This window comes from Acanthochromis polyacanthus, chromosome 17 (assembly GCF_021347895.1).
Source record: "Acanthochromis polyacanthus isolate Apoly-LR-REF ecotype Palm Island chromosome 17, KAUST_Apoly_ChrSc, whole genome shotgun sequence".
Classification (NCBI taxonomy): domain Eukaryota; kingdom Metazoa; phylum Chordata; class Actinopteri; family Pomacentridae; genus Acanthochromis; species Acanthochromis polyacanthus.
The window spans coordinates 2,118,027-2,137,658 of NC_067129.1; the positions used below are offsets into that span (position 1 = coordinate 2,118,027).

At 41.0% G+C, this 19,632-nt stretch overlaps 1 protein-coding gene across 1 annotated transcript in view; it reads left to right on the forward strand.

Moving 5' to 3' along the window:
• cadm1a (cell adhesion molecule 1a) overlaps positions 1-19,632 on the forward strand; it is a 488,723-nt gene that overhangs the window by 417,320 nt on the left and 51,771 nt on the right. The window contains 1 exon segment of the mRNA XM_022196138.2: positions 10,731-10,820. Coding sequence (XP_022051830.2) covers positions 10,731-10,820 — 90 coding nt within the window.

A 19,632-nucleotide genomic window follows, 5' to 3' on the forward strand; every position in this document is an offset into this window, starting at 1 on the left:
TGCTAAATGAAATTGTAGAATTGTAGAATTAGATGTTTGCTTTCAACATGTTTTCAGGTTGTTCAGGTCTCCGTACGTGTTTCTGCACACTTTGCCATCTAGAGGGAATTTCTTTGCTGATTTGGACTCGAGGAACAAATGATTAGATTTTGGCCGTAAAAGTTCGCTGTAACTCACAAAACATGCCTTTGACCATGACTCGAGAATTCATACACTAATTATCACAGAATTCACGCGTCTGATTGGATAAAATGAAGAAGTGTTGACATTTCAGATCCGAAAGGTCAACTTCATTGTCGCGCCATAATGCTCAGCAGAAAACTCTTTACTGGCTATTATTCAACACCAGGTTGTAGTTTAATGCAGCAGCAAGGATTTTATTCAAAGATTTCAACACTTTGAGCTATGTGCACACTTCACAACCATAATATATGCAGAACTAAATTATATTAGATTTTATTCTGGTTTTAGGAAACATCTCACATAAATATATGAACAGTCCCCAACATTTTAGTTCTACTATACCGGCCCACATTCTCAATTACTTAGAGCCAGATTTTTTATTAGAAATATAGCTAACTGGCATATTTACAGTCTGTACCTCAGTGTGTCTACTAAACATCCTATAATCTCCAGACGTTCTGTATTAGCAGACTGAAGATAATGCGAAAGACTCAAAAAAAACCAAAAACATTTCACTACAAAAGACAACATTGAATGGCGAGTTGGACATTATGTGCTGTGTTGGAGGACGCTGTCGGCCATCATCTTTCATGTTCTTCTTTTAACAATGGAACAATGAATCCCCTCAGCCCACAGTTTGCTTGGCTGAGCTGCAGACAGATCACTCCAAAATGGCTCTAAAACTTGCTTATCCAGCACACGAGCCAAATAAATGATCTTCCTCTTCCTGATTTCTCATCATTCTGCGTCTGTGGGTTGAAGCATTTCTGGTCAGTTTACAGTAGTTGTTAAATCGGAGTTGATTCTTTTGCAATTAGATTCATCCTGCCGGCAGTTATATAATAGTTAACTATAAGAAAAAATACTTTCTGAGCAGAAGGGATGGATTTATTTCTGTGCAGTTCTGTGGTTGGTCACTGGCAGCGAGGCTCTCTCTGTGGGTGTTTACTTCATATTTTCGTGAAAAAGACACCAGTTGCTCTTCTGGGACTGAATGAAACAGGACTGAAGTAGAAAGTGTGCTTCAAGCTAGTTCAGGATAAAGTTGAGGGAGATTTGATTTAAATTTTTGTGTCCATGCAAATGGAATCAATTGCAGAACACATAATACAACCATTTTACCTCCAGCGTCTTGTTGCTCACGGTTCTGAACAGGACTGAAGTAGAAAGTGTGCTTCAAGCTAGTTCAGGATAAAGCTGAGGGAGATTTGATTTAAATTTTTGTGTCCATGCAAATGGAATCAATTGCAGAACACATAATACAACCATTTTACCTCCAGCGTCTCGTTGCTCACGGTTCTGCACAACTCTGCATAAAGTATAGATTTGTGGTGTTTATGGCAGGATTTTTTTATTCCTCTCTCCTCGTCCTAAAAACAAAACCCCATGGTGAGAGCTGGAAGTTGCCCCTCTCTCATCCACCCACACCTCCCCCTGGTGAGCACGAACACACAAAGATAAAACACGCTAATGCAACATGTGGGCAACTAAAAGCCTCGCACACACAAAAACCAGCCGCCATTAAAACCACAGAGGCCTCCATCCTTTTAGAGCTAGTCTTTTGATGACTTTGATGTGTCCGTGGGCCCCACACTACTAATGTCTACTGTAATTCAGCAGCAAATCGTGCCGAACATTCGCCTTGCTAATGGGAAGACAGGATGTTGTGGCTGAGCTGTCAGAAGCTGATTCTCACATTATGTTCCAGACCTCCTTCCACCACACAACCTAACACACACAAACACAGCACACCACCTGCTGCTCTTCCTCCGTCTCCACCATGAAAGCACCTCTCAGCGGTTTGCGTAAGCAGAATCTGAAAGGAGGCCATGCAGAAAAACAAACCCCCCAGAATGCATCAGACTGGTCAAGTGAGTCAGGGCAGCCTCAGTTTTACTCTTTGGATGCTTTCACTGCTAATGTGTTCAGTTTGGTTGAAATTTGCCCGATTATTTTGGTTCGTTTGTGCCGGGTGTGAAAGCTGTCAGTCAAGTTCTGCTGCGACCTGAAACAGCCGGATGGTGATGATGTGAAAAGTGGCTTTCCTGATGAGCTTCCAACCCGACTTTGGGCAATTCATTGGAGGCAGGAACACAAATGGACCAAACACATGATTTCATTGTAATAAATACACACCAATCAGCCACGACATTAAACCAGGTGAAGTCAATGCAGTTTATTATCTGGTAATAATGGCAAAAGTAAAGAGGTGGGATCTGTTAGGCAGCAAACAGTCAGTTGTTGAAGTTGAAAATATACATTATATCCCTTTGCACCCACAAGTCATGTCCTTTTCCACAATGGAAGCTGATCTGTTCCAACCCCACAGTGTTTAGAATAACATCCCCATCTTCCAGGCATGATGTCCTGATTCTCCTAACTGGAATTCTGAATGAATGCCGGTTTTATTCCTTTGGGAATCAAGAGAAACTGGCTCTACAGGCATCCAAAAAAAGGCTCCGAAACTGGTCCTACATATCAGTCCTCTGATTGGTTCCCTTGTCTCAAGCAGCTGTGTCCTCCTCTACCTTCTCTCCTTCCTCCTCATAAGCAGGAAAAATGGGCAGTGTGGGAAATGGAGACAACCGAATCAGGTAAACAGCTACCTAAGTGGACTCAGAATGGAGAACCGGTGAATCAGCTCCAAGGCTCACTCATGTCTGTGTGGATCAAATATTAGCTCATGTGGTCCAATCACACAGAAGAGGCTCCGTGACATAAATTGCTGAAAAATCTCAATGCTGCCATGATAGGAAGCTGTTGGAACACACAATGCATTTCAGCTAGCTATGCATGAGTCCATACTGACCCCTGTCCATGCCCAAAACAACGGGGAACATGAACACTGGAACTGGACCAGAGCACAATGGAAGAAAGCAGCCAGGACCTGCTACCTGATACCACAGAACACCTTCAGAGGTTTGTGGAGTCCAGTTCATGACAAGGTGGTCCAAAAATTGTAATGCTCTCTGAAGGTCCTGTCATGTAAACATGTCGACCACCATTAGAGATGAGCACTGAATCTCCTAAAGTGTCAAAACAGCAAACACTGTAACTTAAATTTCATTTTGGTGAGAAGGAAGAAGTCACAGAGAGCCATATCCAGCAAACTGAAATGAGTAGAAAGTAAGGATTGTGTTGATGTGGGCAGAAACCCAGAATCTAAGCAGGAACTCATTGCATTGGAGTAGAGTTCAGGTCATTTGCACTGAATGTTGCCCTTCAGACACCCCAGGAGGTAAAATCAAACTCTACCTGGACACTCCGACCCTGAGGGACTAATTCTTGGAGCAGATAAACGTTGAAGGCAATAACAAGCATAGCTGCTGTTCTGCTGAACTGACATACCTAATGCCAAAGGAGTCCGGGTTTGATGGTTGAGATTGTTTTGGTGGCAGAAGATGGACTGAACCAACATGAGCCGGGTAGTCTTAGTGTTGTGACGGATCAATGTAATATGTTTGAATGATCCTAAAGCTAGACTGCGATTAAATCCATCAGCTGACTATGAGAATCTAAGGCATCTTCAGATCTGTATAAGCAGTGCGTAGCTTACATGTTTTAAATAAATCTGATAAGGATAGTAACACTAATTGATTTTTTCCTCATCAATCTTAAGTTTTCAAGAACATCCCAATAACTACTGAGCAGAATCAATGAAATGTATCAAACTATGCTCCCATAATTGAACAAAGTAGATTTTGTGTCCAACTTCAAGTTGTTCATCATCATTTATAGTATCTGAAGTCTTGTGATAGTCCTGGCAAATCATTCTTACAGTCTGTCAGTTATTTCTAAGGTGTTTGTGATGACAGCAAACAGACCTATTTACATAAAAAGCAGAACAGTATGGAAACTGGTTTCTGCCTTGGATTGTTTTTGCAACAAGTCGGTGTCAGCATGGGCAGCAGATTAACTGTGTGCAGTCTGTATTGTTATTTTTGGTCCAGACCAAATGAACCGGTGAGTAAAAGCATCCTTTTATTGTACAAAGTGAATTCAAGAGTTTCATAAAAAAATTTAAAAATAATTTTAAAAAACATAAGCTAGTTGCTGGGGGACAGAGCTAAACATGATATCTGCAGGCTGTTTTTCAATCATCACATTCAGATCAGAATCAGACTAATAGTGATGAAAGGTGAAAGAAAGCCAAGCCATCAGTCAAACTTCAATATTTTATTAAAAACAACCAGCCAACACATCCACACAAAGTCTGAAATTGTCCATTAGATGTCTGTAACTGAAAGTTTTCCTGCTCTCTCCACCGACAATACTTCCTCTGCTTGACAGCCAAAACAAATGCGGCAATAGCAGCATCTCGTCTAATGCGTCTGATCCTGAGTATTGTGACCCTAAGTGATGGAGAGCACTGCGAAACCGGCTGACACTAACAATGTTAACAGCGAAAAGAGTGGAGTCTGTTCTGCTCCAACTCTCACCGCCTCTCTTACTTCACATGGAAAGAAAACACAACCATCAGGGTTTTCCTTTCACAGTCGAGTGAGACCCGACGCCGAGGGGTTTTAAGTTGTTTTACAGGCGGCTGCTTACCCAATAACTGAGTTCTCTTCCTCCCTCCTTCACCACGGCTGGATTTTATTGCACACTAGCAGCATGTTTAGTGACCCTGTTGCTCTCAGCCATCTCTACTTGCTTTAGACTTCTTCTCCATTAAAGCACATGGGAGTTCTTTTTCAGACAAATCTCCGTTATCTCCTTCAGTCACATTCAACATGTCTTCCAGAGTCTCCCCAAACATCCCATTCAAGCTGCACGCACTCTTAGTTTGCTTAAATTGCACTTGAGTGGAAGTGAAATTGCTGGTGTAAACGTTCTGAGGAGGAAAAGTAATTTGTCATTTCCAAACAAATTTGTATGGAGTTTATGTTTGAGTCCCGTCTGTCTGTTATTAAGACCTTGGATGACTCATGGATTATTTAGGCGATATTTTAGATATTTCTATCCACCGTAGGAAGGATTACGTCACAGTCACTGATCTTGAATTTCTCTAGTTTGATTACATTTCACTTGGACAACCTTGCCGAGTAGTCATCAAGTGTACATTTAAACACTAAAATACTTATTTTAAATAAGGTACTTCTGTTTTTACCATGAAGGCATTCTGAAATAACAGATTGTGAAGAAATATTTACTTCAAGGTCATAAGCCGAGCAACATTTCATTTTGTAAGACTGTCAGACTTTAATTCAGGCATCAACGATACTGAAAGTTCTCCATGAAGCTCAACAATGACATCCTCTGAAGGAAACAGTTCAATCTGAAGGACTTGAAACTGACCACGGAACAATTCAAGAACACTAAAGTTAGCAGATTGTTTATTCTTCCATTTAATGTGACATATTTTTAGATAAAAGATAAAATCTAAAGACCATATTTATTGGCTTTCACAATACTGGCTTCAGAAAATGTTCCTTTGGTGGTTCAGACGGGGAACAAGGACAACTTCTGAAGAGGGTAGAGTAGAAGTTACTGAAAGAAAAAGCCCTGAATGGACGATATGACAAAACAGAAAATCAGCGATCCACTTCGACATTGTACCGGGTCAGAAGAGAGAAACAGAGAAGCATAAAAGCAAAAACGGAGACAAAGACTTCTTCAGGAGATCACAGCATTGCACAGAGAAAATCTAAGAGAAGTACAGCTCCTGCATTAGCTAAAGTTGGCCTTCATTTCATTGCCAAGTAGAACCCAATTCTGGTAATAATATTAAAGTAAGATTATCTCAAATAGGTTCCCCATTATCACATTGGAGACATTTATAATTCAGCTTTTAGTACATGGTGAGGATGGATGTGGTAAAAACTGCTAAGAATCACTGTACTGAGGTGAAGTGAGCCTAAGTAATGTCAGTAAGTCAGAAATAAAACATTTTGTGCTACTTTGTGCGGGATATTCTAATTCCTCATTGTTGTTATTAATGACTATCTTTGTCAGAGCGCCTTGACTTCCCATTGGAACACACTGGGTACCCTTTAGCGTCATTTTTCAGTCACCAGAATAATCCAAAAGACCTATAGAATGTGCAGAACTTCAGAAGACACAGCATGAGACCCGAGCTAAAATTTTTCAGCCAGTGTTGTCACTGCTGCTCCTTTTCTGGCAATCAGAGGTTTGATTTGTGACATTTGATCGCCGTTGTGTATCTGAATCCAAACCTTGACCTTTTCTTAAACCTTAGCAAATAGTCCCACTGCCTCCATTTAACTAAACAAGTGAAAACAAAACTTATGTCTCAAAGTAACGGAACTGAATCCTGTTACAAGCCTTATGCTGCTCTTTAAATCTGAACAAACTAAATCTGGCCAACATCCCTTGAAGTAGCCTGTTGATGCACTGCTCCTCGTGCTCCTGTAATGCTTCTAATGCTCCTAAGAATCTCCAAAACTGTGTTGGAACAGCAAACCCTCACCTTGAATTTCATTTTGGGGAAAAGGAAGCTCCATCCAGCGATTAGGGTGGGTAAAGAGTGGCAACCGGGTTCACATAGTCACAAACAAACCCACTGTAAACAGGCACATCTAAACACCTACCTGCCTTTGCACCAGAGTTCAGGTCGTTTGCACCAAATGTTTTCCTTCTGACACTTCTGGATGTTACAGTCCAACTCTGCCTTGACAGACTGACCCTGAGGGACTAATTCCTGGAGCACCAGAATGTCAACTTCTAAGATAATAACGAGCAGGCTCCCGGTGTTGTCCTGTCTTCACATACCTCGTCTTGTCTTGAAAAAGCTGCAGCTTTTCCTCAGAAAAACACTGTTTCTCCTCCTGATGGTGGTCACAGACTCACCTTTTACCACCGCTGATTAACCTTCCTGTCGTCTTCATTTATGGGCACCAAAAATGTTGTTTCTTTGCCTGAAAAAAATCCAAAAATTCAGGAAAATAATTCCCCAAATTTCTGAAAATTTTCAAAACCGTCAGGAAGAAAATTCCAATAATTCCTTAAAAGTTTTATTTTGAAAAAATCCCCAGAATTTGGCAAGAAAATTCTTGTAAATATTTTTTTAAAATCCTAAAAATCTTCCAAAAAAACCCTAAAACTATCTAAAGGGATTACCTATATGTCAGTAAAACTTCTAATATTTTCTTGAAGAACATTCACAAAAAAAATCAACAAAAATCCAGCGAAACTCGTCTGTCATTTCATATTAATGACAGACTTAAAGCACCAAACACCAATTTTTGTTGCCTTGGAAATTAGAAGGAAACACTAAAGGCTCTTGTGTGGTTCGGTTTGAAGGACTTGTTTATGAGACAACACCCAGAATATGCTGTTTACTACATGGGAGTTCTGCCTTTGGTCTCAGATTAAGTATTCTCTACATATTCTATTAAGTATTTACCATTTTTGAGTCAACTACACTGTAGAATATCTCCTAAACCTTAGTTTTTACCTAATCTGGATGAAGTTATAGCCATTATTATACTCCTTAATAATTAATAAAGTGTTGTTGCTTGGTGCCTTTTATTGTAATTCATTGTAAGTTTTTCTCATCCATCATCAGTTGCTCCGCGGTGGAGCTCGTCTTTTCTGATCTCGTATTGTTTGATGTGATTACCGGCGCTGTGCAGACGGAGTGTTTCTCTCATCTGGCTCTCACGTGGAGTCCTTTAACTCTCCAGCTTCAGCAGGAATGATTCCTGTCAGGCTGCTTCCCGCGGTCCTGCTCCATTCGCTCAGGCTGAAACTCTAATTCATAAGCCTCATCAGTAAACAAGGCCCGGTGACTCAGCGGGAGGAAAAACACATTCTGCCTGTCACATTTGAAAGTCAATGAGCTCCAGTGTTTCTTTGATACGTTGCACCAGCTAGCCACCAATAAGGGGAAATGCAGCGGCCAGTCTTTCTTTGAATCTTTCTCGCGATGCTAAGTTTTTAATGAGTTGTTGACACTGATGATCCCAAACATCTGCTGGACCCTCGCAGTTCATGATGGGATAAAACCAATTAGACAGCACCACCCCCGAGCCGGAGTTTGCCGGCTCTCAAGCATGTGTGAAACTCATCAGCTCGAGCTTCGTCTGCCAGCCGGCTTCCCGACGGATCGCTTCCCCCTGCCTTTGTCTCCGCGTCGGGCTGTACGCCTTTTGTATTGTCAAGGTTGTCCTTAAAGAACGGAGTTGTTGATAGATTAAAAGCATACCGTACGTCAGCGCAGTTTGAATACTGATCCAGATTACCTGAAGGCCTTCATTTGCATTTTTAAATTTGCTGCAGGCGGAGTTCTGAGGGGCTACATGGTCCTCTCTGCCTTTGTGTCTGAATTACTGGATTCGCTTTTCTTCAGGAGCATAAAATAGATGATTTTCTAAACTAACAGCTTTGAATGTGTGCAGTAACTATGAACAAGTTGTGCCCTCGGGGAAGACTACTTTTCTATGATAAACAACCTGTGCACCCGTAGGGAAGACATTAAAAGCAGAAGGAGAACTTTTATTATCTTTTTAATGTAACTTGGGAGGTGTGGATGTTCAGTTTGTGCTGACTTCAGACATTAAGCGAAGCAGCAACAACAACAAATAGGATTCTCAGCTGGAAATTATTGTGGTTTGGAAGAAAGTGTGCAGTTTTTAGTCTGTTGTTCACTGACCACTGAATCAGCTCTACAACCCTTAAAACAGACTAATCAAGAATGACAAGATATTTATAGAAAATTCATCAATTACGAAGTTTGTTTCCTTGAATTGTAATCTGCAGGATGTTGGGTGTCAATCAGCTTTTTGCTAAATGAACAATGTGTTAGTGCAGATTTTAGGAGCAGAACTTTAAAAATGGGACACAATGCAAGTAATTTTCTAGTGTTGTTGTTTTTGGTACTGAAAGAGGGATAAATGGTGTGTTAGTCTGAGGCTCTGAGATTGATGTGCAAAGACTTTCTGAAGAACCGACTCAAATGAGACTAGAACGGTCACGCAGCGCACCAGCGGCCCAATATTGATTTTTAATTTCTGTTCCGGTGTTTGGTGCAGAGGACAGAGGATCTGGCCATCCAGGAAATGCTTTTCAGCCGGATTAAGTTGTTGTTCTGGTCTTTCCAGCGGTTTTGTTGATAATTGCACATTCACAGAACATCACCGGCTCCAGAATCAGTCGGGTTTTTCAAATGTGCCAAAGCATCCTCAGATTCCTGCCCACTATTTTAACATGCGTTTATTAGTGTTATTATTATTTATCATGGAAATAAATGAGCTTAACCTCATGTGGCATACTGTGAAGTGTTTCATTCCCATAGAAAACACAGCGTTATTCAGGCTCCGAATGTGGAACCAGGTCCGTATCCGTTATCAGCTCTGTGTTTGGCTCTGATGCAATCCTTAGGTTTGGTAAAAAAAACATTTTGTTTATTCTGTTCATCCCGAAGGAGGTGGGATGTTGATTTGTAAAAAAACCAAAAAGCCAGAAGCTGCATCTGCATCATTAGGAGAAGCCGTGCACTTTCCTCCAGGTTTGTCGTTTCAACCAAACGACACAGAGCAGTTCAGAATTGCAAATTTTAAACGCTGACGTGCGCCATCTAGAGGCAACGAGAATAAAAGCGACCACACTTTGGTGTCTCGTGTCACCTCCAGGTAGAGAAGCAGCTTCACAGCCACCACAGTCCAGCGTCTCTGCCGGGAAAGCAACAGTCGAAGAAACGTCCTGCTGTTCACCGTCACAGAAAAACCCATACAGCTGCTAAAGCCAACACTTCCCCCTCTCTGTTCCTACACATTTCCTTTCCTCACCTCCACATAACACCTTATTCTGCTGTTTCCTTTCTTATCATCCACCACAAATTACTTACTCTTTTCCCAGCACCTTTTAATAACCCCAGCAGGTTCTTCAGTCCATTCCCAGGCAATCAGAGCAGCATGGGAGGTCTCTAAGCAAGCAGCGCTGCCATGGCTTCATATCAGCGCTTCAACAAGGAAATGTCACTTTGATATCTCCCCCTGGTCACAGTCAGGGTGGGAGTCCAACCGGCTAACGGAGGAAACAACGGGCCCCGGTCAAACCTGTGTCCTCAGATTTCTGTTTAATCCCCTCCTTGTGTCATTTAGTGTGTCTTTATGTTTGAACTTATACATCAAACTTGTTTTTTTTTCCTTTGGCTGGTTGTGGTGCCTCCACAACTTTGTTCTGTTCCCCGTGGAGGAATTAGTAATGCAGGAGCACGTTTGTTTGTCAGATAGCTGAGTGCATGACGATGACAGCATCAGTACAACACGAGCACGTGTTCCTCATTAGACATCTAATCACTTCTAACAACATGTGCTCGCTGGCGCTGTCATTATTTAGTGTCATGGTGTAATGCCTGTGAATAGACATTAAAAAGGAGCGTTCCAACTAATCTTTGATCGTCTCAGTCGGCGTGTTTGACGATGTTCAGTGCTCCGTCATCAGAAACAGTCCTTCAGCAGCGGACCTTTAACTGATCGACACGTAGAGAGCTGCTGGTCGTACGTCGGCTTCACTGTCTTTACTTTATCTCCACGGCTTTTTATGCTCATTTGTGTTTGTCGTGTATTTGTCCTCTCATCCAGATGCTCGCACCACTACCCCTATACCCACCACAGCCACCACCACCTCCACCACCATCACCACCACCATCTCCTCCCCCGAAGACGCTCCAGGTACAGTATCACCCTCACACAGCCTGTCTATCAGTGTGTGTCTGTGTGTGTGTGCACTCTATCCCTCCATATATTTCCATCTTCATTCCACCATGGCAGCCATGTTTGCATGCACTTTTTTTTTTATGCGCCCATGGGTCAAGGTCACCCAGTTTCTGTCATTTTTTAAATTAATTCTAAAAACTCTCCATCATTTATCAGGGACGAATTAATATCTGAGGTCGCTGCAGGTTTTTGGAAATCCTCTAACCAAACCTGGTATTCAAATAATAATGACTGAGTTTGATAGAGATAGATAGATAGAGCTCTTTATTGTCCCGAAGGAAATTTGTTTTCACAAGCTGTCATGTCACACATCATAACATACATACAAGGACAAAGGAAAGAAAAATTCACAATATGACACACAAAAATAGAGTTCAAGTTCAGCGCGGTGGCTTATTGAGGATGACGATAGCTGATGGAACAAAACTTCTGTTGTAACGGACATAATGCCATCTTAGTGCTCGAAATCTGCGTCCAGAGGGGAGGAGCTGAAACATGATGAAGAGGGTGTTCAGTGTCCGAAATTATTGATCTGGCGAGACGGGCTATTGCCTTATTATTAAGTTCAGATATGTTAGGTGTAGGTTGATGTATAATGTAATGTATAATTGAGTTACTACTTCAGATTCACTGATGGAAGACGTACGGTCGAGGAGAGGCTGGAAGACGCTGGATGTCGTGTTGAGATGATTGGGTCACACACTGATCCTAAGGTCAAGAATGAGCCAGAGAATAGTTTGATATTTGGAAGAAGTGCTTTCTGAGAGACTGATCAACGTCATGACTGTTATTTTTAAACGTCAGAGTCAGAATAGCAGTTCCGTCTACGATTTTAACCCTCTGAACATCAGAACTCACCGGCAGGTTTGAAATGAACGTTTTCTTTAAAATTACATGCTATATATCAGAGCAGCAAAATCTACTCATTTTAAACTTTCGGACGGTCCTTGAACTACTCATCTCTGACGTGCCGTTCTGTCTGAAAGCTTAACTGAATCTAAGCTTGAAACTATCATATTTCATCAAAATCACTTTACACATGTCTGGTTTTAGAAATTTGCCAAAGTTAAACCATTTTTTTCAAACTAGGTTCTGTAAAAAACTAAAAAAAAATCCGCTCTCCTAAAAATAAACATGAAGCCGTTGTTGAGCTGCATCTGACATGATGAAAGAAAAGAAGGATGTTTTACCTGAACTGGGTTGAACTGCAGGCTGTGTAATGTGGTTTGTGAAGCGTCACTAGCATGCTGAGCTACCATTTTCCCCCTGTATTGGTAAGTTTGTACAATTTTACACAATATTATTTTTTTCATGATTTCTGGCATTGTAACTGCACCACATTACATAAAGACGTTTCTAAGTTCCGTCTACTTTTAAACCACGATTGTGTCGTCTCCATCGAGGTATAGGACTTATTTTTTATTATTGTGATTAGGGCTGCAGCTAACGAAGCCTCGATTAATCGTCTGAGCACGATAGGTCATCAAAAGTGGAAGTGAGCGCGCAATGCAACAGAAATCACCGTCCGACCGGAGCACGGACGGACATCGGCGCTGCATCGTGCATATGTTATGTATGCACGATGCAGCGCTGACATCCGCGATCTATCGTAAGTGCGGATGTCAGCGTTTACTATACAGCTGTATCTAAACGTGGATGTCCACGCTGCATCGTGCATACATAATATATGCACGATGCAGTGCCGATGTCTGTCCGTGTTCTGCGCTCCGGTCGGACGGTGATTTCTGTTGCATTGCGCGCTCACTTCCGCTTTTGATGACGTATCGTGCTCAGACGATTACTCGAGGCTTCGTTAGCTGCAGCCCTAATTGTGGTTGAAATTAGCCTACAACGAACACAAATGTGAAACTGCTAGAGGTTCAGAGGGTTAAGCTAACCTAGACCTCCAACATCATTTTTTTATTAAAGATTTCATCCGTCGGAAATGATGCATCAACTGAGCAGCCCTGCTAGCCTAGCCGCGCTAGACAACCCACGGCAACAAATTTAGTTCTCTGCCAGGGTGGGTCTAGTTACCCTCCATAAGGCTCGAGGCTGGATTCTCCTAAAACTGGACGGACCAATCACCATGAAGTGTAGAGTCAGAAGGCGGGCGTAACTAAGTGACGACAGAGGCGCGACGATTCTGACAGAAACAACCGGAAACAACTAGCCTAGCCGTGCGAGACAACACATGGCAACGAATTTAATTCTCTGCCAGGGTCGACAACAAAAACGACAACAGTCGTTGAGCTCCATTAGCACCGACTCTGAATAATCTTTCTGTTAACATGTCTGTAATATACTTGAGCTTCACCCATTGACTGTATAAATTAGGCTTCACTGAACTACCGCATCCTCTGATTTCCGGCGCTCTAGGAGCCTATTCGTTGCGCTGATTGGTTGTATACCTACCCAATTGCTGCAGAGTGATTTGATAGACAACCTTTTAGCCCGCCTCCCTCTCTGTCGAGCGTGCCTAGACCCTTGTGCCTTCAGAAACATGGGTCTAGCGTGGCTAGGCTACAGCCCTGCAGAGTACTGCGCTCTCTGAGTGCTTTTCTAGTTTAAATGTCTGTGAGTTCCAGTTTGAGACCGACATTTCTGTGTTTATATCGTTTAGCTGTCAGGTGGTCATCCTCCCCGTTCATTCGCTGCTTTGTTCCCTCAAAAATCGCTTCATAGGGCGGGTTTCAAAAGAATACACAGACAGGTTTTTTTTTTTTCCCCCTTAACACCAGAAATTCATTCATTACTGTGAATAGAGGCGCTGCTGTTGGATGTGAGCTGAAGTGGCAGGATGTAAAAAGCAAACAAATGAAGAAACATAGATATTCACTCCAACCATTGTGTAAGTTTTATATAGAATCTAATCGTCTTTTATATGAAACACATCTCTCCTTCATAAAGTCAGTTATAGATCGTACTCTGGGGGCTGAGGGGAGCAGCAGGGTGAACAATAACCCGACACGAGCATTTGGAAATTAGGCCTCTTTTGAAATAACCAAATTTTATCTGGCTCTTTCAGCAACAGAACTCGGGGCTATTGTGAGAATAAATCTCCAAAGGGCGCAGATAGAAAACATCACTTTATGCCTCGACTCAGAAATCAGCCTGAGCTCCAAATGCAATCAAAGCCTCTCTGACAGACCGCTCAATTGGAACAAATCTCACAAGGCTGGCAGAAATCACAGGCATTGTGCTTGATTATGCCATCTGATTGGATTAAAGAGAATACCTATCTATGCGGGCTGATTGATAGCTCCTTTGCCTCAGATCAAGGAGTCTGCAGGCCTGTTCTGATTATAGCTATCCTGGATGATTCACACTGAGATCCCTGCTTATTTGCAGAATGATCACACTTATTTCTAATGTTCCCGCTGAGAATAATAGACGTTCTTTGTAGGTAAATAATAATAATGATAAAGAAATGCATTTTCTAAAGATGACTCGCACAAAACGGGCGAATTAGTCGACAAACTAAAAGGAAAGAAAACTTCTGTGACAAAGGAAGAGTTGAATTCATTAGCCGCAAAAACGCTTCTTTGTTCAGTTTAAATCTCTCCTGGATCCTGGCTGAGTGTTCGTTCAAACCTGGTGCTACAAGTGGATTTTATTTATCAGTTCTGCACTAAACTGGAAAAAGAATCCTTATTTGCTGTGGCCGTCATTAAAATGGTCCTGTGAGGTTGTTCTGGGCGTGTTGGAGAAGTTACCACCGGGACTGAATAAGACTTTTTAATTACTTCTGCTTGTTCATGCTGAATCAGGGCTGCACCTCCGTTAGCTTGATTCTTCGCTTTTGTTGTAGCCAAAGATCTTTTTTTTTATGAGGATGTTGGTGTGCTGCAGAAATAATCGCCTTCCTGATGGTGTGGATGGATGAGAATCATCTGAAGGGCCTGAAACAGAATCAAATAAGTCATTTTTAATCAAAAGCTGCATGACATTACCGGCTTCACTATTCTGTTAATTTAAAGGCATTCTGTCACTCAGATGTGGGTCGCCTTTATGCTCCTCATGGCTTTCTTCTGAAAAATGTTGCAAAATGCTGTGTGGTTATAATCTGCTACTAATTTATGACAAGTAACGTCTGAGGAACTGAGCACTAAGTGTGTTTATTTTTGATGGCAGCGTCCCCATAGCAATAGGAGAAGCCCTTCATGTTTGGTGTTAGCATTTTGCTCAGCTAGTGTGGCTAATCTTAGCATTAGTTTCCATCATGTGGCCACCAATCAGAACTAGATCAAAACTGTAATAGAGGGACAGTAAGGTAGGTCAGAGTTTCCTTTTATCAGCTGGTGTTCTATCATTCCCCGAAAGGACACAGAAAAAAATGGCCATGATGCAGTCATACTGGAAAAGCTAATGCATGAAAACAATCTGCACTGTTTAATGTTGGGACTACTGCAGGAAACTTTCCACTTTCTGGGTTTGTTTTGTTAATGGCCGACTACTCTTAGTATTTTTTGAACATTAAAGCATGTGAACAAACTCTGGTAGACCCAGAAATAATATATTAAAGCTGCAGAAGAACAGCCTAGCCGCGCTAGACCCAGCTCTTAAGACACAAGGGTCTAGGAACGCTCGACAGGGAGGGAGGCGGGCTAAAAGGTTGTCTTTCAAATCACTCTGCAGCAATTGGGTAGGTATACAACCAATCAGCGCAACGAATAGGCTGACGTAGTTCCTAGAGCTCCGGTGGATTGTGGCTAAGTCCCATTAGCTTCCCAACCAGCGGAGCCAACTGGTATATTAAGGATTTGCCATATCCCATCGGCATAAGTCCAAATACGTCTTTCTTCTCAATGCAATACTTCAGTGCCGTCCTTTGTTTATCTTTCAAGTTGAATTTTAGCTTCAAATCTTTAAGGGCTGTGGCCAAAGCCGAGTCCAAAGATAACTGTTTATTGTGCGCCGGTTGTTTCTGTCAGAATCATCACGCCTCTGTCGTCACTTAGTTACGCCCGCCTTCTGACTCTACACTTCATGGTGATTGGTCCGGCCAGTTTTAGGAGAATCCAGCCTCGAGCCTTATGGAGGGTAACTAGACCCTCCCTGGCAGAGAATTAAATTCGTTGCCGTGGGTTGTCTAGCACGGCTAAGCTAGTAGAAGAACATAATATGGGCTCTTTAAAATGAGTTTAGAATCTGGCAAATTCAGCACAGTTTATGAATCTGGCATTTCTTTCTTTGGACTGTTACTACTGTGATTATCGGTGCACATGTTTGAGCAAAATTCAGAACTATGTATGTGCTTTAGCCTTTGCTTTGAGTATTTTACTGAGTCTCAGATAGCATATAAAAGGTGGAACATGCAGAACTCTGTATGCATGCTCTCATTTATGTTTTGAAAAGAACGTAGTTTCGTTATTCACTTATTTACCTTTCATGACAGAGCTGTGTCAGTGCTGCAGAATGGCCTGGATGCACCTGATAGTCATTACACTACAGATAGAAAACTAAGCCCAGGATGCAGCAGCGGTGCCCCAGTCAGCCGCTAAAATGCACACAGTGGAAAGGGAAGAGAATGATCCTGAAAATAAACATATCCTGACAGCTGTGATGAAGTTTAGAGCTCAACTTGAGAACGGTTTCTATGTAACGCGTGATTTACCTGCGGCTGATGAACTGTGACTCTGTGTGAGTAAAGTAAATAATAATCTACTTTTAGAATTAAAAATGATTAATGAATTCGCTGCTGCAGCCTTTTTATCGAGACCCCAGATTGTGTTTATTGTTGGTGAATCTCCTGAATCTGACCTGTTCTGTCTTCAACGTTAAAGAGAAGCTTTCTGTTTTGGATCCAGTGTTGGCCCTGAAATGTGGAGAAAGTCTTTCCTTCAGTTATTTCACACAACTCCATCTTTGTGTTTTATGCAGCAGTGTGCAGGTCAGACTCGTACTGTGGTAAAAATGATACAGAAAACATCCGACTTTCTAAGCTGACGTCGTACCTTTTACGTAAAAATGACCAGAGAGTTTGTTCATGCCTGAACTTTTGGCTTTAATGAGTGAAAGTGGTGCATGCCTTAAAGGGGCTTTTACCCTCATTCAGCTCACCACTGATCTTTAGAGTAAATGACTCCAGAGAAACAAACTTAAATAAGGAAATTTCAATGTTCTTTTCCATAATTGTGAATTTTCCCCTGAGGTTAACGGAGTCTTTTCTTAACCGCCCCTTCATAACCTTCATAATCTTTCTGAAACTGTGTTTGATCACTAAATGTAATTTCTTCGCATTAGTTGGTTTCTGATTCAACAAAACACCGTCTATGTGAGCATTTACATTCTACTGCTGCCTCTGAATCTTATTAAAAGGAAATAATTTAGATTAAAATAGCCAAAAAACAATAATAATAATTGGCAAAATTAACACTTTAAATAGGTAATAATAATATCATTGCCCTAAAATGCTGATTTGTTGATAGAAAAAGATCCAATGGGACCAAAAACATGAGCAGTCACTTTTATTTGGTGTGATTATTTCACATTTCAAGTGCAGCTGCTTTCAGTTTTACTAAAGAATGATTCCTGTTTGATTGTTGGACTCACTGTGCTGCTTTTCCTCCTCCACAGAAGAAGACCCAGATAAAAAAAACTGAAAACAAGCCAGAAACTAATGGTTCAGTACTGAACCATTAGAAAACAGTATGCATAACACAAGCCAGCTGCTTTCTGGAGCTTTAAATTGTATTTCAGTCTTAATTACCAAATATATCCTCAGATGCCATCACACGACTTCAGTATAAAACATGAACTTGTTTATGTTCATATTTACGGTAGTGCTAGTTCTGAATCTGCCGTTCTTTTACCTCCTCCTCCATTTTTATGATGACAATCACAACCCAGATGATTTTAATGATTACATAAATGTGTAATTATAATGACGGATATTTTCTGCAGTTGCTGAATATCTTCATGCAGTCCATTCATTATTTCAGTCCACTGGAAAAAATGCCCCTCCCAAAACAAGAACAAAAAATTATTTCAAGGAACTTTTAACCTGAAACAAGTGAAGAAAAAATCTGCCAATAGAACAAGTGACAAATGCCTTGGTAAGATTTCTTGAAATAATCTATGATGTTTAGAATATTGAGATCTTAAAACTATCTGGGAAAACTTATTTTCAGTTCTATTTCACCAGGATTGTCCAGCTTAGGCATCTTAAAATAAGCCAGACATGCTACAAAATTAGCAGTTTTTCATTCAATAATAAATTGTTCCTTTCATGTAACCTCCTAATTTGAGACGTATTAACCCTCCTGCTGTCTTCATTTACGGGCACCAAAAAAATGTTGTTTCCTTGTCTGAAAACAATCCAAAAATTCAGCAAAAAAAAATCCCCAAATTTCTGAAAATTTACAAAACCTTCAGGAAGAAAATTCCAATAATTCCTTAAAAGTTTCCCTTAAAAGATTTATTTTTACAAAAATACCCCAAATTTGGCAAGAAAATTCTTTTAAATATTTTCAAAAAATGAGTAAAAATCTTCCAAAAAAATCTTAAAAATATCTAAAGTGATCACATATATATCAGTAAAACTTTCTTTTTAAATTCTTTAGAAGCACTCACAAAATAATCGACCAAAATCCAGCAAAGTTTGCTGAATTTTGGTAGATTTTTTTGTGAACGTTCTTAAAGAATAATTTGTAACATTTTTTTTTCCATCAAAAAATGTTCAAAGATTTCCCAAAAATGCTGAAAATGTGGACATCAGAAATGAAAATGTATTTTTAAAACAGGTCAATTTTACCCACAGGATGACACCAGGGTTAAACTTATCTTGAGTTTAGCCAAGATAATTTCAAGATTGTTTGACTTAACCCTTTAAGCTTCAGTGTACCGCCGGCGGTACACCTACTAATTTGCATAGGAATTTCAGGAATGTCCGACGGCTGCAAACGCGATTATACAAACACTATACACCGATGGAAAGCTTAGATTCTCATGAATCCGCCGGTATAAACCACTTTCAGATGCGATTACCACAGCGGGTGAGAAAAACACATTTGTCCGACAAAAACAAATATTCATCCATCCGTTCTCTATACACGGCTTCAACGCACACAGCGCGACTCACATTTCCGGGTTTATTATTACACACAAAAAAAAAGATTCCACAAAAAACGGCCATAATCCAACCTTTTACATCCAGATGACACAAGCCAGGAAACTATTTTGTCCAAAACATGTCCTGAAGTCGGTATAAAATCCCCGAATCGGTCGTTTTCAAGGAAATGCACCTCCCGATGCGCGTCCAATATTCCCCGTATTTTTCGTAATTTTTTTTATTTAAAAATAGAATATTAGCGATTTTTTGTACTGAAAACGGCTGGAATTGACTGAAGCTTAAAGGGTTAACCAGATATTTAAGATGCATTGTCTTAAAACAAGTCCCTCCATCTTGCTGAAATGTTGCTTGTTAAGTGAATTTATCTTAAATCGAGTGGGATGAAACATTTTGACTAAAAAGAAGACAAACAGACATGGTAAGATTTTGAGTTTTTGCAGCGTCCCCGTGCGATGCGTCGTCTTCACCTGATAAAACCAACCTCACGTCTGCAGAGGCAATATTTCCAAGTGGAACCAACGCTTCCAGTTCCCTCCAGATGTCCTCTCTTTGCTTCCAGCTATCAGGGGCATTCCATTATTACTGTGTCTATAGATTGAAGGCAGCAGGCTCATATGGCCAGACTGCGCTCTGCCAGTTGATTTCATTTACACATCCACTGCCAAATGAATCTATCAGAGCGTATTTATTTTC